Below are 23,907 nucleotides of genomic sequence, written 5' to 3'. Positions count from 1 at the left end.
GTAAGAGAAAAAGCAAATATGCAGCACAGTGAGAGGAACAGAGCAGAGATCTGAGACAGATATTGGATGCCCTACGGCTCTTCCACAGCCAGTCTTGTTCTGTGGTTCTCTGATCCTGCAGTAATAGACTCCCAGGGAGCACTTAAAATAGATTAGCAGATTTGAAGACCAAAAGTAACTGATTGTTGAGTCTGATTTCCTGAAGAACTCACATCATGGAATTCCGTTCAGAAACTGTAGCAGGAAAGGGCAGCTCAGTAGCCCTTCTGTGTTTGTGTATGAACCCAAAACTATTATTTATTGCCTTGTCTGGGAAAGCCACCTGATCTCAGTGTGCATGCACCAAGTGCTCGTGCCCTTGGTACTGGTAAGTGGTAAATCCCCCCCTGAGCATGTATAAACCTTCCTGTCTAACATTCCTCTTTGGAGCTTCAATCCCCTCTTTGCTCCTCACTGAGAAAGGTTTTGTGGTGTGGCAGGCTCTGAGTGGCTCTGAGTTTAGAATCATGGAATCACAGAATATCCTGAGTGGGAAGGGACCCACAAGAATCATGAGTCCAGCTCCTGGCCCTGCACAGGCCCCCTGCACCCCAACAATCCCATCCCTGGCAGTGCTGTCCAAACATTCCTGGAGTTCTGGCAGCCTTGGGGCCATGTCCTTTCCCTGGGGAGCCTGGGCAGTGCCCAGCACCCTCTGGGGGCAGAGCCTTTCCCTGATATCCCACCTAAACCTCCCCTGGCACGGCTCCAGTCGTTCCTTTGGGTCCTGTCCCTGGTTGCAGATCAGAGCTACTGCTCAGGAGGAAGCTGTAAACAGCTGTGGGGTGTCCCCTCAGTCTTCCCTTCACCAGGCTGAACAAACCTGTCCTGTGCTTGTCTACAGAAGGAGCAGCACACCAGTGGAAGTGAAAAGATTGCAAAATTGTTCCTCTTCAGTGTGTTGTCCTGGTGTCCCTGGGACATTAAAGGTGCTACATAAGCAAAGCCAACAACTGTCATTGAAACATTAAACGCTGTCCTTTCTTTTTTTTCTAACTCTGTTTCTCTCTACCCTGTCTGCAGGAAAGCCAACATCTTTGTGTCTCTGCTGATTGATGTGGCCCTGGGGATACTTCTGATGTCGTGGCTGTACAGGAAGAACCGCATTGGTCACCTTGCTGACACTCTCATCCCTGTGGCTGACGTAAGTCTGGCCAGATCTGATCCCCTTTTACCTGCTCTGGGCACTGCCCAGCTCCTGCCTGCGTTGGTTATAAGGAGGCAATGCCTCACACTCAAGGGTTTCAGAGAGATCTGTCTGAAGTCATGCAAATTAAGTCTCCTCAAGGACACTGAAATCTTCAAATCAAGCCTGTTGGGGCTGCTCAAAAGAAACTCTGCTCTGCTTTGCATGTGCTGTGAATAGTAATTAGGTGTTTATGGGAGGGCTCCTCCAGCTTCTAAAGGAACAATTATGGCTTGGACAGAGCTCTGCAGCTGCAGGTTGGGTGGTTATGGAGCCACAGTGCTTTTATTTTTTTCTGGAGTTAACAGCAAGTGTTCTCAAGTTTTGCTATATGGGTTGTTTGTGGTGAAAAAAAAAGCTGTAACCTGGGTTGAATCTGATAAATTGCTGGAAAGTCAAACATGATAAACAGTGCATCTGTGCTTGTAAAGGAGTTTTGTGGGGAAGTCCAAAGGCTTTGCTGGTCAGGGTACAAACACCTGAAATCCTGCCGAAGAGCTCTGGGGTATGGATGCTAAACTAGGAGAACTTGCTGTGTCTTGTGATTTTCTTAAATATAGCTCCTCTTGCCCACTGAGATCCCTCAACATCAGCAGAAATTCACGGATAGCGAGTATGACTCACACTGTCCTGCTCTTCTGGTGGTTCATTTTAGGTGCAGAGCTCCAGTATATCTGTTTAGTGGCAGTAAGGAACATATAATGTACTTCAGAGGCTGAAGACCAGACCACTAATCTGAGGTCAGCTCTGTTTTAAAAGCTTCTGTGTCTTGGGAATACATGTGCAGCCAATTTTGGGCCCTGCCATGCAGCTGCAGAGCCTAATCCTTTCTCTGCCCACTTTTCTTTAATTTCTTTCCATTGGTTTCTTTCTAGCAGCTGGAGAATGTAGTCTCTCCTCTCTTTCTCCAGCTTCTTGGTTGGGAAGAATTTGATTTTGATCAGAGAATTCCAGCAGTGGTTTATTTTTCCTACTTAGGCTGCATTTCCTGGGAAGAGCTCACATTTCCCTTGACGATGATCTTCTTGGTCCATCTCTAACTCCTTAATTATTGCAAGGTCTCTGATCATTCTTGTACATGCTGGACTTTTCAGAAAGCATGTATGGAGTGTCCAGCATAGCTGTGGATCAGGATTATTGCTGGTTTTCTTATCTTTCATAGTCAAACTTTTAAGGACAGCATGTTTGTTGTAGACACTGCTCAGCAGCGGTGGTGGGTAGGAAGAACCACATTTGTTGCAGGACACTTGCTCCTGTGTTTGAGCTATACACTGCAAGTATTCTTCTAAGTCTTATTCCTGCATCTTTTCCCTTACAGCTATTTCAGCTGGAGAAGTTTAAGTTCTCTACAGCTTTCCCTTGGGATTAGCAGAAGTGCCCAGCTCTCAGAAATCTGCTTTTCTAACAAGTGTGCAGGGAAGTAGCTTTGGCTGCATTCCTGGTTGCACAGGTGGCTTTGGGAGGGATTCCATCTGCCCAGTGTCTTTGGCAGATGGACGCTCTCTATGCTCAAGGTGTGTCCACCCCCAGCACCTGTCCTGGACAGGCTTTCTTGTGAGGGTTGCTTGTTTGTTCCCCTTTCAGTAGTTTAGCTCATCTGTCACTCAGCTTTTGCACCACAGTGACAGCTATCTTCTTCACCATATCTCCTCCATGTGTGGACTCTGTTCCCTGGCTATTACCAGGAGCTGTTTGCTTTCCTTCCTGGAAGTGCTGACTCCTCCATGTCTGGAGGGGCTGATAGCCAGTCAGTGCCTTTCTTCCCTGTTTTTCCAGGCTTATCAGTTCAGGACACTCAAAACTCTTCTTTTTTTCCACCCTTACTTTATTCTTTCAGGCATATGAGATTGTGGACATAAAATTATTTGGAGTCTTTTTTTACTCCCTTTGCTGGGCATTGATTTATATGCATTATGTGCAGGCCTTAAAAAATGCAGATCTGAGTGATCCCAAAATATACCAATGACTTCAGCATGTGGTGTGCAAGCCAGCACCACTTCTTTTCCAGTATGACAGCAAAATCTCCCCTCAGCCATTCAGCAGTAGGTTTCCTCTCTGTTGCTGAGTGTCCATCTGGTCTGCATTATTCCCATCACTGGGCTTTCTCAAGTGCTTGTGTGTTGCCAAGTTGAGTAACTCAGCATTCCCTGTGTGCAGAGAGTTCCTGTTCCTTCCCTAACACTCTTCTGCTTTGAGCTGTGCCCAGATATGCTGATAGCATTGACCCTACACCTCTGTGTCTGTTGGTAAACAGAGTATTGGATATCTCATTTGCCCCAGAGGGTGCTGGCACTGTCCAGGCTCCCCAGGGAATGGGCACGGCCCCGAGGCTGCCAGAGCTCCAGGAGTGTTTGGACAGCGCTGCCAGGGATGCACAGGGTGGGATTGTTGGGGTGTCTGTGCAGGGACAGGGGCTGGACTGGATGATCCTGATGGGTCCCTTCCAGCTCTACATTGCTATTATAATAAGATTATTATGTATAATAAGGCTATATACATAACCTCACTTTAACCTTATTGATTTTCATATTGACAGGCTACCCTTATATAACACATAACCTTATTGGTTTGATTGATTGATTTTAACATTGACAAAATCCCAGCTGTGTGCCTAGATACAGTGCTCGGGTTTTTTCCAACCAAATCTCTCTGGAAGGAAGGTGGGTTATTTTGTCTCTCAGCATTACCAGAGTCACAAGCTCAGCCTGCTGCCAGGAGTGCAGGCTGTGTCCCCTGGCCATCCCTTGTCATCCTCTGATAAAATGGATCTCAAATCAGCACTTGGGTGGCAATTGTTGATGCTGCACAAGACATCACTGAGTGCAGCTCCCACTTTACCAGCGTGGTGAACTGTGCTGTGCTGGCTGTAATAACAAGTTGCCTTTGTCACTCAGTGAAGCAGATGTGATTCACAGACACCCAGGGAGTAACTGGCAAGGAGCTGTTAGGAAGAACTGATTTTTTGAAGCAGGCTTTCAAATCCAAAAATGGAAAACTTGAATAATCTTCTCTCTGTAGGTGCCCTCACAACTCCTACCTTCCTCCTCCTCTTGATCCCACCAGGCTTCCCAATTGTTGTCCTTGCTTTTGCCTTCCACAAATCAGCCTTCTTTCAGAAATACCTGACTCAAAGCTCTGCACTAGCTTTAAACAGAACTGCTTATAAACCATCTCCTTTTTTTCCTTCATCTCTTTTATCCTTGCCCTGTCTCTTTTTCCTGAGTTGCAATGTATTTGAAACAGTTACATATTTATCATAGATTGTGCCTGCGAAAAGCTTTACTGGGACTTGGAGATAATTGGACGTATGTTCCTACTCAGTCTTGTTCCACTGATCCATAAACAAAGCAAGCAGAGAGAACACTTCCTGAAAAATATTTTTAGTTGTTAATTTATTAAAAAGTGTATCTTAGAGCCCCAGACACCTGCAATAAGACACCTGCAACAGGGCAGGTGTGTCTGACAGGGAGAGCTTTGGCTCTGCATGCTCTGACATGCTCCAGATAGAACCCTTAAAGCTGGAAAAGACCTTTAGGGTCACCAAGTCCAACCATGAGCCCAGCACTGCTGTGTTCACCACTAAGCCCTGTCCCCAAGTTCCCCCAAGGACAGTGACTCCACCTCTGCCTCAGGCACTGTGCACAGTGCACTGTGCCAGTGCCTGACCACCCTTTCAGTGAGGGAATCTTCCCAGCATCCAACCTAAACCTCTGCTGGTGCAGCTTGAGGCTGTTTCTCCTTGTCGTGTCCCTGTTCCCTGGGAGCAGAGCCCGACCCCACCCGGCTGTCCCCTCCTGTCAGGGAGTTGTGCAGAGCCAGAAGGTTCCCCCTGAGCCTCCTTTTCTCCAGGCTGAGCCCTTTTCCCAGCTCCCTCAGCCTCTCCTGGTGCTCCAAAATCCTTCCCCAGCTCTGTTCCCTTCCCTGGAGCATCACGGTGCCCTGTGTGTTCTCCATCCATTTCACATCAGCATTAGTCCTCTGCACATGGAAACTGGGAAGAAGAGCATGACAGTGAAGAGAATATTTCCATAGTGAGCTCATCTAATCCTTGTTAGCTCCAGTCTCTCTTCAGTTTGGTCATGTCCCAGCACCCTGTTATGAAACACTTCCAAGCCACTGTATCTGATTTATTAATATGCCCACATTCAGTATTCATGACTGCAGGAGGAGAATCAGACTCACAGTCACCTTTCCTGATTCTACTTGCTATTGATCAGTCCTAAAATATCTGCCTGGAAAACAACCTGCAAGGTTATGCTTCAGTACTCTGTTTTGAGATGCCTTGCCCAGCTAAATAACAGCAAGGTAGGGCCCCTTCCCAGGGCTACGTGCCCCTGCCAGGGTTTAGCAGCACCTCTGGGACTGGCAGCCTCCAGAAATACTGCTAAAACCCAGCCTTGCTGAAGGACTGCTTTCAAACATTTAAATATTTCATTGAAATCCCCAAATGCTTTTTCTAAGTTACTAATCCAATGCTTTAAATATTAAAACCAGTCTATTTATAAAACAGCAAACACTTCTCAGCCAAAGAGGTGAGCTCCATGGGATCCAATCAGTCCTGACTTACAGTGAGACAGAGGAAAAAGGCAGGAGATAGAAAGGCAAGCCTTTTGGAGAAGTTGGAAATGGAACCATTATTTTTTGCCATGGCACTAAAAGTAAATGTTTACAAACTCATTTTGCCAGGATCTGTTGGTTAATAAAGAAAATTGAATCATTCTTTGGAAATATTTTTTCCTTAGGGAAATTATACATGTGAATGATAAAGCAAGTAGGCTACAGTGCATTAGCTGTATGGGAATGGGGCTTGGTGGTTCTACATGTGGGCAGTTTTCAGTGCCCTTTCACTTCCATGGGCTGTAAGTGGAATTTTTTTGAAAATGAGAGCTTTTTCTCACAGTCTCTGTCCATGTGGGACAGTGTAAGAGGTCTCTTCTTCCAGGTATTTTCCCCACCTGTTTGCTGAAGGTTATCAGCTCCCTCAGTTCAGAGCTTGGTAACTGGAGCTCAGTAATGGTTTCAGTTCAGAGGAGCAGGGCAGGTGGATGTTCTGAGGAGAAAAATCACCCAGCTGCAAGAGGAGTGTGGAGTAGTGGATTGTAGAGAGGACAAGACAAGAGAAAGCAGCTTCAAGTTGCAGCAGGGGAGGTTTAAATTGGCTGTTGGGAAAATTCCTTTGTAAAGAACGTGGTCAGGCATTGGAACAGGGTGCCCAGGGCACTGGTGGAGTCACAGGAAGTGTTCAAAAGCCATGTGGATGAGGCACTTGGGGATGTAAGTTAGGGTGCACCTGGCAGTATAAGGTTCGTAAGACTTGATGATGTTAGAGGGCTTTTCTAACCATAATGATTTTCTGATTCAGTGATGGGGGAGGGGCTCCATTAGTGTTTTCCCTTAGTTCCAAGGCTGCTTTGTTGCTGGGATGCCATGAGTACCTGTCCATGGAGCCTGCAGAGAGTGATAGACAGCATCAGGGCTATTGCCTAGCACACCATGAAATATCAAGAGAGATTTGCTCGAAATACATTTATATAACTGTGTTTTGTACCTTGCTCTAAACAAATACAGATTGTTTATAAAAATTCGCTCTTTTTTTGCCATTAGTGCACTGCCGTCTTCCCCCCTTTTAAAATCCTGACAGCCTTCCCCAAACTCAGCTCTGACTTTTTACCTGACTGTCCCCAGAAGTGAATTTGTGCACCAGCATTTGCCATCTATTTCCATAACCCACATTACCCCACGAAATCCCACTGTGCAAGCCTTCCAGAGGTGGTCAGAAGTGGCACAGTTCCATATTCCCAGCACAGAGACCACCGAAGCAGTTCAGGTTCCTCTCAGCTGTTGTTTTTGAATCAGTAAGGAGTTAATAAAAGTTCATTTCTGATTTAGGTAGTTGTCTGTAAAGCAATTGTTTGGATTTTTTCCCATTGGTTTGAAGGCTGTGGTAGAATACTTGAGGGGGCAGGAGTTACAGTGTACTGGCCCTGTTCAATGTGATTGCAGTCTTTTCTCTCCATGGTCTGGCTTCCTTGTGTTTGCAGCATGTGGCTGAAGAGCTGCAGGACCTGCTCCAGTGGCTGATGGGAGCACCAGCTGGACTGAAAATGAACAGAGCCTTGGATCAAGTTTTGGGCCGCTTCTTCCTTTATCACATCCATCTTTGGATCAGTAAGTGAAATTGTTTAACTTTCCAGCCTCCCTTTTTTCATCTCTTCCCTCTGAGTGTTTAATGTTTGCCTAGAGGTGAGTAATGAATCAAAATGCACTTCTGCAAGTAGAGACTTGTCTGGGAGTCTTCCTGCTGTGGGAACTGAAGCCAAAGTTGGATTCCCACATAAGGAATTCATGCATATTAAATGAAGTGCTGGTATTGATGCTCTGCAAGGAGTGCAGATCCTGCTGAGGCTTAGTTCCTTGGTATCACTGGTGGTGAGTGTCCAAGGGAAGGCACTGCTGTAAGATCTTTTGTAGGGTTTCATTGTCTTTGCCATGTGAGAGGCAGCTCTTGGGATAAGGATGAGAAATGTGCAGGGATACAAATGCCAGCTCTGTCCTATCACCAACTTCAGCTTAGTGCAGTTTTGTTATTTCAGGTTCTGCATTGAAATAACACACTCCTGTTATCCTTGATGGAGGAGTAGTCATGATGAACATGAACTCCACAGTTACTTTACTGATTTACTTTGCTCACCAGTCAAGTATGGTCTTGTTTCTGTGACTTTGCCCCACTTTGGTGATGGAAGAGACTGTTTGTCCACACTGCTTTATTTTACAAAAGCTATATGAGGTGGCTTTTGTGGTAAGAGCAGAAAAACAGGAATGGTTGCAGTAAAGGTTGATGTGTGCAGTTAAAAATGTACTTAAGAACCTGGACATAAATGAAGAAAATCAAATGTTACATCCCTGGAAGTGTTCAAGGCCAGATTGGATAGGGATTGGAACAACCTGATCTGGTAGAAGGTGTCCTGCCTGTGGCAGGGGGTTGGCACTAAATGATCTTTAAGGTTCCTTGCAACCCGAACCATGCCAAGCTAATTCCATGAAATCCCATGTGGAGAAAGGTGACTGCTGTGTTCAAGCTATGCACACTCCTCCCCATCCTCCCAGTGCTGCTCCACCTTGGGGCAGAAACTTGGGCAGAAAGAGAGTTTTTGTCAGCCCTCCTAAAGAGAGAAGATGGCATCTAAAGGAGTTTTCCAGCTTCACTTCCATGTTTTCATGGCTCTGATTTCTGGAGCAGTATTGTAGGGTGAGGGGAATCAGCCTTTTGAGAGGGTCAAGAGGGAGATGACCCAGACGAGCACTCACCCTCTGCCATGTCCACCAGGCTACATCCACCTGCTGTCCCCCTTCATTGAGATGATCCTGTGGTACGTGGGGCTCTCAGCCTGTCTGGGCCTGACCGTGGCTCTCTGCATCCTTTCCGACATCATCGCGCTCCTGACCTTCCACATCTACTGCTTCTATGTCTACGGGGCCAGGTGAGTCCCCCTCCCTCTCTGGGCTTTGTTTGGAAACCCCTCAGGCTGCGATGAAGCATTTAGTCCTGGTGTAGCTCTCCTAAATTCACAGTTTAACCTTCAATTAATTTCTTGCAGTCGTTTAAGCCTGTAGAAATGATGGCCACAGTAGTACAAACAACCCATCTTTCATTTCTCCTGCATTTACATATTTATCTGTCATGGTAGTGACCTGGAAAAATGAAACTACATGACAGGCAGAGGACAAGAAAGCAGCTTACCCCATCCCTTTGATTCAACCCCACAGTACTCTCCTCCATCGCACCCTGCTAGAGATTTGGAGGGGAACTTGGAGAAGAGTAGGAGGAGAGGGGAGCCCCTGTAGTTTTTAAGAAGCCCCCAAACCCCTGTGTCCGCCCTGCTTCAGAGGTACTTGCCTGCACTGTGGAGCACAGGTTTGGGGTTTTTTGCACAGGGGGTCTGTGACACTATCCTGGTGTCATTGTCTGGAGGGTCCCATGGCCTGAGAGCTGGGCAGAGGCTCAGAATGAGTAGAGGGAGTGCAGGGGGCTTTGGGGCACAACTGGGGCATGCTGGGGCTCCTGCACAACAGGTGCCCATCACTGTGCTCTGTTCCTGCTCTCCTCTAACTTGTGCTGCACCAAGGAGTCCCACAGGCCACAGGATGTGCTTGTCAGGGAGATGGGATACAAGAGATAAAGAACCTTTTGCCTTATAAAGTACAGAATGGCCATCATCTCTCCTCAGACTTTACATAGCAAACAACACAAGAAACAGTAAATCTTTAGATATGGGTAGTTTAGGGAATGGTTTGAAATACTGAGACCTGATTTATGAGCTGGGTCTGTAGTGAGCATAGGTCTTACACCCAGGATCAGTAATGTCAGGAGTGGAAGGTCTCTTCCCAACATCTCTAATCACTGGAATTTCTGTGTTGGTCTGTGAGGAATGGCCTTGCTCATCCCAGTTGTGCAGAGTGGTAGTAGGAGGCAGGAAAAGTATTTTGTCAGCTGATAGCTCTTCCCCAGAGCTGCAAGGAACCAGCCTACCTGTCTCGTATTTGTCAGAAGTACAAAGAGCTGTGTGCTGTTCCCATGGAGAGCCAGGAAGAGTCAGCAGTCACCCACAGCTACCACAGCCCCTTGAATTCCTGCAGCTGGCAGGAGAAACAATTTGCTGTTTCAGGTGCTGGTGAAGCCTGAGATCTCCTTCTGGAGCAAACCACAGAGTGAAATGAGGGCAGGCATGTGTGTGCAGGCAGAAGGGCAGGTGGGGCAGGTGCCACTCCAGCAACACCCACTGGGTGTCATGTCAGGAGGTGCAGGGAGAGCGTGACCTTAGTCAGAGCTATGGGCGTGTGTGTGTCAGAACCTGGAGGAGTTGTCCTGGGCTGCCTCCTGCCTAGGAATTAGTGCACCAAGCTGTGCCTGCCAGTCTGGAGGCACACTGCCAATTCCTTGAAGCAGCTGGTGTTCCTCAAACCAGATTCTTCTCTTGGATGAGACTCCTTGCCTCTGCTTTCACATTGCTGCTGTGAAATCTGAGCAGCCTCAACACCTTAGCTAGCCTGGTTTGCCAGACTGAGTTTTTTATCTCAGGCTTTCTCAGACTCTGTTGTGCCCCACTCATTGACCATGTATCCTTCCTTTATATCCCTGTATGTTGGCACTGCTGCCCAGGGCACTTTATGCCTCCTCTCTGTCCCAAGAGCTCTTTCTTCCTTGATGTTATTCCATGAAGAGGTGTCTGTTTTCTACCCCTTGTCACCCCAAATTTCCCTCACTGTTGTCATAAGCTCCAAGTCTCATAGCACCAGGTTCTGAAAGCCTAAGGAAGGGGTGCAGTAGGGGCCACCAGGCATTTTGCTGGTCTCTTCCCATTCTTAAGGATTTTTGGAGCTGTGGGTTACTAGAGAAACTGCAAGGGCTCCACTCCTCTCCTTTGTGTCTCTGCTGCAGAGGCTCAATTGCAGTTCATTGGCTCAGATGTGGGGTAAGACCTTGGCCAGCCCTGTCTGGAAGGGTGTGAAGGAAGGGGAAGGGACAGATCTGAACTGAGGAGACACAGGTGAGCTTGAGGAAATAGGATTGCTGGTTCTTTCTGTAGAATCATGGAAGAGTTTGGGTTGGAAGGGGCCTTCAAGCTCATCTCATTCCAGCCCCTGCCAGGGGCAGGGACACCTCCCACTATCCCAGGTTGCTCCAAGCCCTGTCCAGCCTGGCCTTGGACACTTCCAGGGATCCAGGGGCAGCCACAGCTTCTCTGGGCACCCTGTGCCAGGGCCTCCCCACCCTTTTGCTTCAGGGAAGGTGTTGCCATGAGGCTGGTGAGTGCTGCATCTCCAGGGCACGGCCTGGCCATTGCCCTCCAGTGGCCCAGAGCTGGCTGCAGTAGCCCCCATGCCAGGGGCCAGCCCAGATAGGGTTGACTGAGCTATGAGTCTTTATCTGCATCATTCCCAGTGGATTTCTTTTGGCAGCCCTAGTTCTGCAGGTGGTCGAGTGGGTGTGTGGCTGTGCTGGTGACAGCTGGGTGGTGCTGGAGCTGGGAGCTGCCAGCTGTGCTGCAGAGTCTTCTTTTTGCTCAGGCTCTACTGCCTGAAGATCTACGGCCTGTCCTCTCTGTGGCGCCTGTTCCGGGGGAAGAAGTGGAATGTGCTGCGGCAGCGGGTGGATTCCTGCTCCTATGACCTGGACCAGGTAGAGCCACAGCCCTGGGGACACCCCAGGGCACTGTCCTTGGCGATGCCCTCCTGTCCTGCTCTGATACTGGGAACACACACACAGGAGCCTTTGTGGTTCCCAGAACAAGGACATACCTTGACACTGAGCCCATGGCTCTTCTGCTGCCTCACAACACTGCTTGACTGTTCTGCAGCACCCCTTCATTGCCCTGCACTCCTTCCCTGCCCTCCAACACCCCTTCCTTACCTGCAGCAGCCCTTCTCTTCCCTATACCACTTCCATTCCCTGCACCCTATCCCTGCTCTCCAGCATCCCTTCTCTTCCCCTTCCTTTTGCCCTTGCCCTTGTCCTGCCCTCCAGCACCCCTTCCCTTGCTCAGAGGGCCAAATTCTGGCCAGTGCAGAGTTGCCCTGAGCACCTGCCAGGCACCCAGTGGGCTGTGGTGGGTGCTGCAGATGCTGGCAGCTCTCGGAATGGGGGAGGGATGGAGGCAGTTGGAAATGTGGTGCCCAGCAGTGTTGCCACAGTAACAGCCGTGGCAGCGTTTCTATTAAAAGGCCCCATTTCATTCACGTTGTGCTGGAGCTTGGCCCACACACTCTCACTCAGGCAGAGTTTTTTGTGAAGTGCTATAAGCTCTTCTTTTAATTTCTGAAATGCCACGCAAAAATCCAGCAGAGCCTGAACTGCTCCAGGCCAGCAGCTGCAAACATCACTGAAGTAATACAATAATATTTGGAAACTTGAAGGGTCGGCACCTCTCTCTATTACAACAGATAACCTTATGCTTCTTGCACCACAGCTGAGAGCTGTTTTTCTCTTTCTTTGGTGATTAAAAGCCTCTGTGCCAGGTTTGCATCAGGGCTCACTCCCTGTGTACTTTGATGAGAATTGGTTTGGCACTTCAGGCTTCATCCTGCTGGTCTGGAGACCAGTGGGAATTGTGTCACTGGCTGGGTAGGAAGGGCCATTCAAAGCAGACCTTAAAAGACTTTTGGAGGTTTAAACAACGGCAGTGGAGTGACAGGAGAAGGGAGAAACAACTGCTGTGAGGAGAGTGTTGGGTTGTGATCTACTCCTGGTTACGTCCCAAAAGCTATGATGCTGATCCACCTCGGTGCCATGGCTGCTGGGTTGTTTTCTTTCTTGATATCCCTCAGCCATGGTCCCTTTTTGCAGAGGTTGCAGTGCCCTACATGCCTGTGGCTTCTCTGTTCTGGAAGTGGTGACTGGAAATAGAAGAGTCAGGTCCCTGTTCGGTATAAATCTGAATTTCTTCCACTTGGAATTATTTAGACCTATGCCAACTGGGCTGGCCCAGAATAAAAATAACTTTTTCTGTGGGCACTGGAGCTAATGACACCTGCTTCCTTAGGGATTTTTCTCCTGCATCCTTTAAATATTGCTCCCTGACTCCAGTTTCTTTGTCTCTCCCACCTTCCCAATAAGCAAGAGGCAGAAATCCTGTGGCTGGACAGCTCAACCACTTGCTGCCTTGGGGAATGTTTATCACCCAAATTCTGTCAAGTTTGCACCAAGTGCCTGTATTGCTAAAACAAGGATGAACAAAAGTACTTCTCAATTCTTTCCAGAATTCCCATTCAAATTACCACTTCTTTGTTCTTTTCCACATTTTTCTGGTAAAATCTGATCAATGGCTCTAAAACTTTTGGGGACAGAGTGAAAAAAATGCCAGATCACGTAAGTTTGTTTCCTAAGGACGCAGGCCTGAAATGAGAAATACTGAATGTTGTCTGTAAAGGAAAATTGCTGTCAGGATCCAGCTTTTATTTATCTTTCCAAATGTATTCCCATAATAAGGAGTTTTGAAGAAGGCCCAGGGAGAGAAGAAATACTGAAAATATCCAAGGTAACAGCATTATTCACATAGGCAAGATAAAAACACATTAAGGAGTCCTGCAAACTTCCATTTCCTCAGAGCCTCCTACTTTTTATTTGTAATGTATTTTATTTTGCCATTGCTCTGTTCATGACTGTGTTTCCTTTTTTCCTAGTTGTTTATTGGCACTTTGCTGTTCACAATCCTGCTGTTCCTCCTGCCTACAACTGCACTGTATTATTTGGTGTTCACCCTGGTAAGATTTAACCCTTGAAACAAGTCAAACACTCTTTTCTGAGGTAGCAAAAAATGGCTTCCTAGACATTTATGGTCATCCATAAAGAAAATAAAAATGTGGGTGTCTTAGGAAGGATTCTCTCACAACTCATGTTTGTGTTTTTCCTAAGGGAATTCCCAGCAAATCCTCACCAGCAGGACAAACTGTTCCCCTCTTTTCCCTCAGAAGATGTTTTTTTATGTTTCCATCCACATCTGCAGTGATGGCTTCTCTAGTCTGATCCAGAACTTTTTTTTTTTTTCAGGGAATTAACTTGTTGTATTAAATGTTTTCAGTCAAGCTTTCCTCAGAGGCTGGAACTTCATTATTTTTCTTTTCTTCCCCCAATATGACAAGTCCTCTCCGTGATCTGCCCGGAGCCAAATTTTCCAGACAGTGGCCATCACATACTTTCAGCATCTTTTTTGAGCCCTCTCTTTTCAGATGAGATTGGCAGCAAAAAATAACTGCAGTGTGACAAAAGGAAGTCCTTTAGTCAGGGACAGAAAACACAGAGCAGGAAGCTCATTTCTGCCTGCTCTGCTCTTGCTTAAACTCTATGTGGGGTTTTTTCAGGCTGAAATGAGCTGTTGCAGCTCACTGTTGGAGAGGAAAATTTATATTCACTGGTACACAGTGATGGAGTTGACTCAAAGTGGGAGAGTTTGGGCTTCCTTTTCAACTGTGGCTGTTGAAATAGTTCTTGTGTCCTTGCTAGTCACAGCATCTCCAGCTGTAGGGGATTCGTTCCAGTTACCCCTTAAAAACAGACTGCTGAGGAGCCTCACACAGGGTCTGGATGTTCAGCACTTCCAGACATCACACCCACTTTGGGAGGCTTTAGCTTAGCACACAGCAGTGTTAGATCCCAGCTCAGCTCAGGAATTTGCAAGTGTTTCATCTCCTGTTTCCTGAGATGTTCTGTTAAACTGGTTTTTGTAGCTCCGGTTGCTGGTGGTGATTGTGCAGGGCCTCATACACTTGCTGGTGGACCTGATTGACTCCCTGCCTCTTTATTCCCTCATCCTTCGCCTCTGCAGATCCTACAGGCTTGCAGGTGAGTCCCTCAGCTCTGCCCCTGCAGCGCTTCAAGCATTTTGCATTATGTGCTTGATTTTGGTGCACTGGGTCACTCCTGAGTTGAGGATACAGTGGGGGTAGAAGAACCCAAAGCTCGAGTTGTGCAGGTGTCCCTACTGTGAACCTGTTCCTGCAAGGAGCAGGATGAAGATGTCAATGGAAAGAAATCTGAACCTGAAGCAGAATCAGGAGTACCTTTAGAAAGCCTTTGGCCACTAAAAATGGCATCTAAACAAGCACCATATAAATTAGGTCATCTTTTATTCCAGTTTTAGACTACCAGGTCAGGTAAAACTTCTGTGAGTCAAACAGGATATAGAGCTGTATCAAGGAGGGGTCAGGCTGGATATCAGGAAAGGTTCTTCCCTCAGAGGGTGCTGGCACTGTCCAGGCTCCCCAGGGAATGGGCACAGCCCTGAGGCTGCCAGAGCTCCAGGAATGTTTGGACAGCACTGCCAGGGATGCCCAGGGTGGGACTGTTGGGGTGTCTCTGCAGGGACAGGGGCTGGACTGGATGATCCTTGCCCCTTCCAAATCAAGATATTCAATGATTCTGTGAAACAAGCTCATAACCATGGGTCTTTGGGCTCTGAAACAAGCCAAATCACAAAAATATTTGCATTATCAGCTGTTCCAAAGGGCTGGATCTACAGTGCTTGCAAATCAATGGAGGTCTTTCAGTTCTATGCTGACTTTGACTGACTGAAGCCCTGACCTGAGGTGTTTGGATGAATTTCAAAGCTCTGGACAGAGTTCAGATAATCATTCCATTTTTGAGACTAATCTGTCCCCATTTTGAAGCCAGTCATTGTTTTTCCACTTTGGGTAACCATAAACCGTGGCTGGCACTAGAGTAAGGACTCATTTTGGAATGCTTTTGACTGATCACAACTATGGTTGATCTAGTTACAGTCAAGCACATCTAAATTATTATCTCCCATCCTTTTAAAGAGTGTGCAGCAGGAATTTAGCATAGAAGAAGGAGCTTGATCATCAGTAAATCAAGGCCAGTCATCAAAGGCAGAGGAAGCTCGAGGCAACCTCAGCAGCTTTGTCTGCTGGAGCGCTGCCAGGCTCAGTTTTGGGAAGGTAGAGCTGAACTGTGTTACCAACTCTGTTGCTTTTCCATAGGAGCCTTCAGCAGGTTCCTAAGAATTTCCTGGCAGAAGTGTCTTAAATCCTTCAGGGCTGTCTTTGGAGAACAGGAGATGCTGCTGAAGAAAACTGACCTAGTAATGAGCAGGATGTAGGGCAGGAGGAAACCTTGGTGAGACTGAGAAGTTTAAGACCATGAATTCCTTTAGGTTATGTAAGACCACAGGTTACTTCTCCTCATTCCTGTTCAGTCAGATCTCTGCTTCAGCAAACAATCCCCCACCCAAGCAGGGCATTGACTTCTCAGCTGAGTTCCTTAACTGGCACTGCAGTGCCCTGGTGTCTGTGAGAGGAAGAGGCATCTCTGAGTATTTCTGCAGCCTGTGTTCCTACCCCAGCACAAAACAATGGCATGGCAACAGGAACAGATGGAGCAGTTTAATCCAATCCAAAGGACTTCAGAGAGTACGCATCACATGATGTCCTCACTGCTGAGGTGCTGTCTCCTTTGTCAGACTCAGAACTTGGAGAAGACATCCTCTGGCAGGTGTTAGGGCAGCTGATTTTACAGGCATCACCAAGATGGTTCTACCAACATGAATGGATAGTTTTTGCTGGTAGGAAGGAGGATGAGTTCAACTCAGTTCAGTTGTGGCATGTGGCCTCCAAGTTCTTTGACTCAATGTCTGAATTGACAAAATACTCCACTGATGGAGCCCAGACCAGGGGTAGGTGAATGATCCATGCACACACCAAAAACTAAAGGCATTTTTAATTTCCACACATCCAAAGTGAAATATTTATGACTTCAAAAAGCCTTTTTTTAATCTAGATCACAGCTGATGTCCTCTGTGCAAGAGTTGTGTGCACCCAGTGACAGCTCAAGGGGTGCCACCTTGGTTGGAATGTAGATTCACGGCATGAGAAAAGGAATAGCAGGGGTTTCAGGGCTCTCAGCCTGCCCACACACTGGTTACCAGCATTGTTTGATTGTGAAGAGGCCAGGTCTTTACAGGTTTTTCCTGTACTTCCCTTTCCCAATATTCACAGTGGAAACGCTGGGACAGGTTTTGTCATAGTTCTGTAGGACCTGCCACAATTGCTGGAGTACAAACCAGCAGTGCCCTCGCTTGAGTGTGCTGTCATGTGAAACAAAACAGATGAGCTCATGCCCTGACCTCTCCTGTGCCATTGCTGATGCCTTTGTGCAGGAAAAGCAGACCCCTGAACTCTGGAGTTGGCTGGAAGTCACAGAATAGTTCTGTGCTGGAGTGATCTGCTGGAGCCTGAGCCTTCCTGGTCTTCCTGTGAGAAGGGAACTGCTCAGAGTCCTGAGCACTGCAGTCATCTGCAGGTCATTCTAAAATGAATTTATAGCCTTTTTGTGCTCCTGTTTTCTTAGAAATTTAAGACTCTTGAACAATTAAATAATCTAGTTGAGAAAGTGTTGGCTTGCAGCTTCAGAAGGGAGGTGTGTGGCCAGAACCTACAGAACCAGCATTTGCTGGGGTAATGGACTGTTCCTGTTCCAGAGTGCTCGAGCACATATCTGAACCTTCAGTGCCTGCTTGTTTCTGCCTCTCTCTGACAAAGTCTGCCAGAAAAGTAGTTCCTGGAATGTCTTAGACACTTCCTCATAGCCAAAGCTCTGTGAATCATGTTGAGCACTTTGGTCATCCAGCACATTTGCTTGTTGAGGCCCAGGGTACTGAAACATCTATTTCAAGCCACTGGGGAAGCCCCTCTGTCAATATAATCCAGCAAAATGCAAATAAATCCCTCCTGTCCAGGACAGAAAAAGGTTTATTATTTGGGGAGAGAGTTTATACCAGAGCTGTGTGCTAGAGAGAAGTGTTGTATCCCAGGAGTGAACTGTATGATTTTAATTAATTCAAAGCTTGAGGAAAAAGAGAAAACATTTTAGTTTTTCAGTGTGCAAGAGTCATAGAGATACTGCAGCAATAGCACTTACACTTGCAATGGTGAAGAGTTTTATTTCTGCTTGTGCTCCTGTCAGTGTTTGATCTGTGCCTTAGTCTTCCTTTTCTCATCTTCTTTCCTGCAGGAAAGATTAACAGGGCACGCTTGGCTGGAACAGGTTTCAAGAGATGGATTGATGATTTTATTTCTCTGAATTAATTTGACATCTGTGTAAGAAAAATGCCTGTCTGGTCCAAGCTGTTACCTTTGAAACATTGTATTAAATCTGTGTGTGCACTGTGTCACCCTCGGAATCCAAAATCTTTCCTATTTATCATTACAGTATTGGCAATGAGGCAAATCCAAGAGGAAATAGGAACGTGGCAGGTTTGATGGGGTCAGCCTGTTAAAAACGTGTGGATGCTGGGATTAATGGACAGGGATTGCTTTGAAATGTTTTAATGCCTCCAGGTCAGCCACTTCCCTCCCTCAGCCTAAAAGTGGGACAGATTTGCACATGTGTCCACATGAGCACAAATTAAAGCACAAATTAGCCTGCTGCTAAGATGGAGTTCCCATTGTGATAGAAGTTTGGGAAAAGTGGAAGGTTTTTCCAGTCCCTCTGTCATCCTCAGGTCTGGATGGCTGATTTCTAGGGTTTGTGTTTGCTCTAGGACTGAGTGTTTAAGTTGTATGTGAGGGGTTACTTTTAATGGAGCTGTGTCATTAGTCTTAAAGCACTGTATAGACAATCCGTGCTTCCTGTTGAAAATGAGAAATATTCCCAAATCCAGAAAGGTTGAAGACAATTTCTAGGGAATCAGGTCTCAGCCCACAAACAGCACTGGGCAGCAAATATCTGTTCCAGGCATCGAACCATGGAATATCCTGAGTGGGAAAGGACCACAGGGATCATCAAGTCCACCTCCTGGCCCTGCACAGGACACCCCAACAATCCCATCATGGGTTTGCTTTCCTTGTTTTGTGTCTTTGCAGCTGGAGTGAAGTTCAGAGTCCTTGAGCAGCAGGATGGAAAACCTCTGCGGCTCCTTATGCAGGTAAGGCCCCTGTGCCTTCCATGACAGTTCCTTCCCGTGGAGTGACCCCAGTCCATCTGTGCTGCTCCCACTGAAGGGCTCCACTTCAAAATTATCAGCTGTAAAATGCTGAAACAAGGGAAATAATCTCATGTTGCTATGGCTGGCTGCTGCTTTCTGTGCTTTTTGATGCTCTGCTTGTGTCCTGTGTTTGGAGAAAATGCAGTGCCCTGGATGGTGTGAAGTGAAACGTGGAAGAAGGGGAGGTAGGAGAAATGCAGAGCTGTGTTTCTTCTGGGATTAAGACCTCATGCCATTATCACCTCCTGGCTCTATGCAGCTTCATGTGATAATTGCTGAACACTGGGAGAAGCAAAAGAAGGCAGTTAAACCATCCAAAATGAAACAGCAGGAAGAGCTCTTCCCCTCAAGAGGTGTTGGAAAACCTTGGCTGCTCCATGAGGCCAGCAGGACGAGAGCCTGGGGCAAGATGAGAGAGGAAAGGGCTTCCTGCTTTTTTCCTGAGTTGCCCTGGTGAGGGGTATGGGCAAAGCTTACCTGTGCTTTTGTAACCCCCCATTCCCACACTCTGGCATCAAAGATACTAAAGGAAATTATCTTCTGAAAAGAAATGAGGTGTTGGGAGCAGGGAAGTTCTGCTTACACTTTCAGGAATGAAATTTCCATCTCCTGGCCCAGCAGGAACACAGCCATGTCCCAGGGCAGCTTTTCTTGCTCTCTGCATCGTAAAGAGGAGAGGCTGCCAGTAGTGTATAGCACTTACAAAAGCACTTGGACACTGGGGGAGTATGTGGGAAGGATTTAACTGCAGCTTCCCAGCCCTTTTGCTTTTTCCATCACCAGTCCCACCCTATTTCAGCAAAAGTCAGACTAACAGGGAACCAGCAAAACAGCTAGTAGCAATTCCAGAGGGAATCCCTTCTACAGATGTCTTCTAGGGCAAAACTAGCATTCTCTAAGCAAGCTGTCTTCCCAGCTCCTGCCCTTCAGTAGGATAGTGGTGTAAGAACCAAAATCTTTCATCCTCCGTGGCCAGGAGATTCCAGAAAAAGGAAACCAGACACCAGAGATGAGGCACAGGAGCTGCTGAGCAGAGGCTTTGGCATCAGTGTGTGTGAGAGATGAGGTGGATGGAGGGAAAAGACCACGACTTACAGAGCAGAGGCAGTGAATCATATGACTGTGATGAATTTTCCTTGGACCACTGCAGGAAGATCCATTTCTATCTGGAGTACAGCACAAGTCATCACCTCAAGAGGTGGAAGTGTTGCAGTAGATGTCTGTCCCAGCCTTCTGTTCCAATAATAATGAGCAGTCAGAAAAGGGACTTTTTTGTTCCCTTTGTGCTGGTGGAAATGAAAAATGGGCTTGTGTCAGAAATCCTGCTGAATATCATACTTTCTGATAGGACTTTGGAGAGGGTAATCTAAAAAATCTTTTTTAAAAATGAAGTTCTTATTTATTGTACATGTTGATGTGTCTTGAGAATCTGCAGTGGCTTTGCCCCTCTCTCTGTGGAAGCCCTCTTGGAGCACTGCCTGGTGGAAGTCAGGCTGGATGTGTGCACCTATGCCCAAATTAATTGCAGCTGTCCTGTGGGGCACTGGTAATGGATTAGAAATCAATAATGCTGGCTTTGAGCATTCCCAACCAGCTCCTGGTTCAGCCAAGGGATTATTTTTGATTTTTAAGATAGTGTCTCTGGAATGCAAAGTCCAGACCCTAGAGGGGGGCAGAGGATGAGGGATGATATTTCCATTCCAAATGTTACTTAATGTTCTTCAGGAAGTCTTACATAGGTCAGTGTTTTCATTAGTGTTTAAAGTGATTTCTTTAGCTGCACAAGAAGAAATATTTTTGGCAGTGTGGCTCAACTGAACCAATAACCTAGGGAGAAAAGTGGCTTTAAGATGAAGGAGGGCAGGTCTGGAGTAGATATTAGGAAAAAATTCTTCCCTTTGAAGGTGGGGAGGCCCTGGCACAGGGTGCCTAGAGAAGCTGTGGCTGCCCCTGATCCCTGGCAGTGTCCAAGGCCAGGCTGGATGTGGCTTGGAGCAGCCTGGGATGGTGGAAGGAGTTCCTGCCCATGGCAGGGGTGGAACAAGATGGGCTTTAAGGTTCCTTCCAAACCAAACAGTCTGAGATTCTGAGATTCTAGGACATGATGAGTTTGATCCATTCATGTACCTTCTGCTGAAAGTCTTGTCTTCTCCAGCAATTGCTTTGGAAAGGGTTAAGTAACAGAGGAAGGGAAAAGGGAGCAGCTCCATTAGGATGGATATTCTAGCAGGGTGTATTACAGCTTTGACCTACAGAACTTTCATAAGGGTAACAAATACTGCCTCTTCACTAATAATGAGTTTTGCCTGTTTGCTTCCATTTGTAACAGGAGAGGCAGGGATGTGAATTGCTCTGGGTATAAAAAGCCCAGGTATTGCAGTGGGCAGTGTTACCCCTGGCTATCAGCACTCTGGCCAGGGATGGTCCTCCACAAGAAATGTGTGCAGACCTTCCAGCCCACACAGCTGATAGTGAAAGGGGCACATGCTGTCTCTCCCTGGTAGAGCAGCAGTTCCTGTCCTCCTCCTCCAACATGTTTGCACTTAAGACACTTTGCTTTGCCTACAGCTGAGGAAATGGGCAGAAATAGTTTCTTGGGCTTTATGACTGTTAGTTCTGGAGACAGGTTTCTTTGGCCTTTTCTTTTTTTCCCTGTTCATTCTTTTCTTATAATTTTCCCTGCAAGCAGCTGCCGTGCATTTTTCTGAAACTTCCTATGGATGCTTCTGTATTCAGGCATTTCCCTCTTCTGCTTGAACAATCTTGTACTTTGAAATTAATTTGACAAAGATCTCCAGGATTAATTCTAATGAACTCTTAGCTCAACCCCGCTTTCTAAGAGCTCCATCTCTGTAGGCACTGGGGGTTCATCCCTCACCACTCCATGAGCTCCAGGCGGCTAAAGCAAGCTGGTAGCACAGGCAAACACCCAGAAACTCAGATGCTTTTTAGTGGACAAAAAAATATTCAGTTTTGACCAAGTAGTGATTCTTTGCATGGGTTTTGCTGTCTCTCTTTCCTTTTGTGGCTGGATTCTATGCTGTGAATTACAGTCTCCTTTCCCAGAGCTGCTTGTTGGGTTCCAGCAGAGCTGAACCCTTCTACTAGAGAGGGATGTCCTTCCATTTCTCTCCACTGGCCAAGCTTTCCCTGCCTCTGTAAGTCCCCACCCTTGTGCATCTCTAATGGTGTGTGCTCTGAGCCCCATCATTTCTGTGCCATCTTCTTGGAGATTGTGCTGTGCATCCTTTTCATGCATCAGGTCTTGGCCACACTGGATCCATCCTGTGGACTTCACCTGTCTCCCTGTCCTGAATGTTTCAGTGGGTGAGCATTTCCAAGGTCTGACATGCTTCTGTCACCCATTGTACAGTTAATGTGTCTGTTCACATCCCTGTCTTCAAAAGGTCAATGCAGCAACTGGGGACCATGGTCAGAACTTTTGTAGGCACAGACTTGGGGTGGTGGTTGAAGTCAAATTTAAAAAGATTAACTCAGCCCAAGGAGACTTCATTGAAAATGGTAATGAGGAGCTCTGTGGTGTGATCCTGTCATGCTGGGACTTGGTTCCACTGGGTGGTTTCAGGTGACACCAGGTTTAACTTAACACACAGCTGTGGGCTGAGGGATTGTGACAGGTACAGCTAAACTGGCCTATTCCAGAGGAGTTCCTGGAGTCCCAGTGCATCCTTAGTGCAGTACTAGATGTAGGTTTAAATTAGGTATTAGGAAACATTTCTTCACTGGAAAGGTGGTGAGATGCTGGCACAGCTGCTTAGGGCAGTGGTGGAGTCACCATTCCTGGAGATGTTCAAAAGCTGTGCGGATGTGGCACTTGGGGACACGGGTTAGTGGTGGCTTTGACAGTGCTGGGTTAAGGGTTGGACTCAGTGATCTTAAAGGTCTTTTCCAAATGAAAAAATTCCATGCCTCTGTGATTTTGTTGCTGTCTGCTGTCTCTCCAGCCACCGTCCCCTCCACTCCAGTGTGTAATATACGCCCCTCTCATTCCCCCAGCTCTCATGCTGGTGCTTGTCGGCTGCTCTGCTTGGGAATGATTCTGGTAACACCCCTTGACAAGCTCAATTTGTTAATGTTGGGGGATACTGGAGAAGGATAAACAGCCTTAGCAAGCCAGGGAGAGATTCTGTTGCTGTGTGAGGAGCAGTTCTGATACTTCCCTTGCTGCTGTCCCTCTTTCTCCACACAGATCAACCCCCTCTCCTACAGAGGTGTGGTCCAGACATACAGACTGCCCACCTACAGCTGCTATCCCAGGGACTCCTGGGCATCTCTCTGCAAGAAACTGTTCCTTGGGGAGCTCATCTATCCTTGGAAACACAAAGGAGACAAGCAGAACTAAAGACAGTGAAAGAACTTAGGAATCTGGCCTGAAAAACATACCAACTCCTATGCTTTGGGACCAAAGGCTGCTCAGAGCCAGTAACTGCTCCATCCCTTTAAATGGATTTTGGCAACATAGGAAGCACTGAATTTTTAAAGGCAAGTATTTTTAAACATTATCTTTCAACTTTCTCTTCCCTTACACTGTGTTTGTATATTATGCTAATGATTATTTTGGAAGCAAAAGGTTAAAACTCATCAGTGCCTCATGAAACCAGCTCTCAATGTCGTGGAGGAAGCAGCTTCCAACTGTTTTGGTGATAAATTTCTCCTTCCACGTCAGCTCACAGGGCCATAGCAAAGCAGCCCCTCAGGTGCTTCATAGCCACAATGCTGTGGTGCCTTCAGCCAGAGTGTGTTTTGGACTTTTTATGCTTCAGCCTTCAAGCCAGCTGATCAAAACCATGTGGAGAATCAGTTCATGGAGTCCTGCACTGAAAACTGAACAGCTGGGTGTCTGAGTTCATGGGATATTTATTAATTTTTTTTTGAGGAGGGCTTGAACTCACCCTCACTGCAGCACCAGAGGTGTTGAAAGAGTGAGGCTGGGAGCCCAGAAGCACAGACTGTTGTATCATGATTCTGTGATTTCTCTTAGGGGAGTTTTTTGCTTTGGATACATTTCCAAAGTGCATCAGTGCTTTGGCTTTCCATGTCCTGGTCTCATTTTGATGTGCCTCCTATCCTCTCTCTTGGAAAGGGTGCCTGTGCACTGGAGGGTGATGTCTCACTGACCATGCTGTAGTTGTATCAAATTTAAATACAGTCCTTACCCAAAATACA

At 46.9% G+C, this 23,907-nt stretch overlaps 1 protein-coding gene across 4 annotated transcripts in view; it reads left to right on the top strand.

The window, feature by feature from the left end:
• PIGQ (phosphatidylinositol glycan anchor biosynthesis class Q) overlaps positions 1–23,907 on the top strand; it is a 34,005-nt gene extending 10,098 nt beyond the window's left edge. For 2 of the 4 annotated variants that reach the window (XM_062503233.1, XM_062503235.1), the window contains exons 4-12: positions 1,063–1,183; positions 7,267–7,393; positions 8,553–8,706; positions 11,294–11,405; positions 13,406–13,486; positions 14,450–14,564; positions 18,599–18,660; positions 18,980–19,173; positions 22,931–22,963. In XM_062503233.1, the coding sequence (XP_062359217.1) occupies positions 1,063–1,183; positions 7,267–7,393; positions 8,553–8,706; positions 11,294–11,405; positions 13,406–13,486; positions 14,450–14,564; positions 18,599–18,660; positions 18,980–19,173; position 22,931 (967 nt within the window). In that variant the 3' untranslated portion in view covers positions 22,932–22,963. Of the gene's footprint in view, positions 1–1,062; positions 1,184–7,266; positions 7,394–8,552; positions 8,707–11,293; positions 11,406–13,405; positions 13,487–14,449; positions 14,565–18,598; positions 18,661–18,979; positions 19,174–21,982; positions 22,063–22,930 lie in introns of all 4 variants that reach the window. The other 2 variants (XM_062503234.1, XM_062503231.1) reach the window with 2 other exon arrangements.

This window comes from Cinclus cinclus, chromosome 16, assembly GCF_963662255.1.
Source record: "Cinclus cinclus chromosome 16, bCinCin1.1, whole genome shotgun sequence".
Classification (NCBI taxonomy): Eukaryota; Metazoa; Chordata; class Aves; order Passeriformes; family Cinclidae; genus Cinclus; species Cinclus cinclus.
This window is presented reverse-complemented; position numbering and strand designations above follow the sequence as displayed.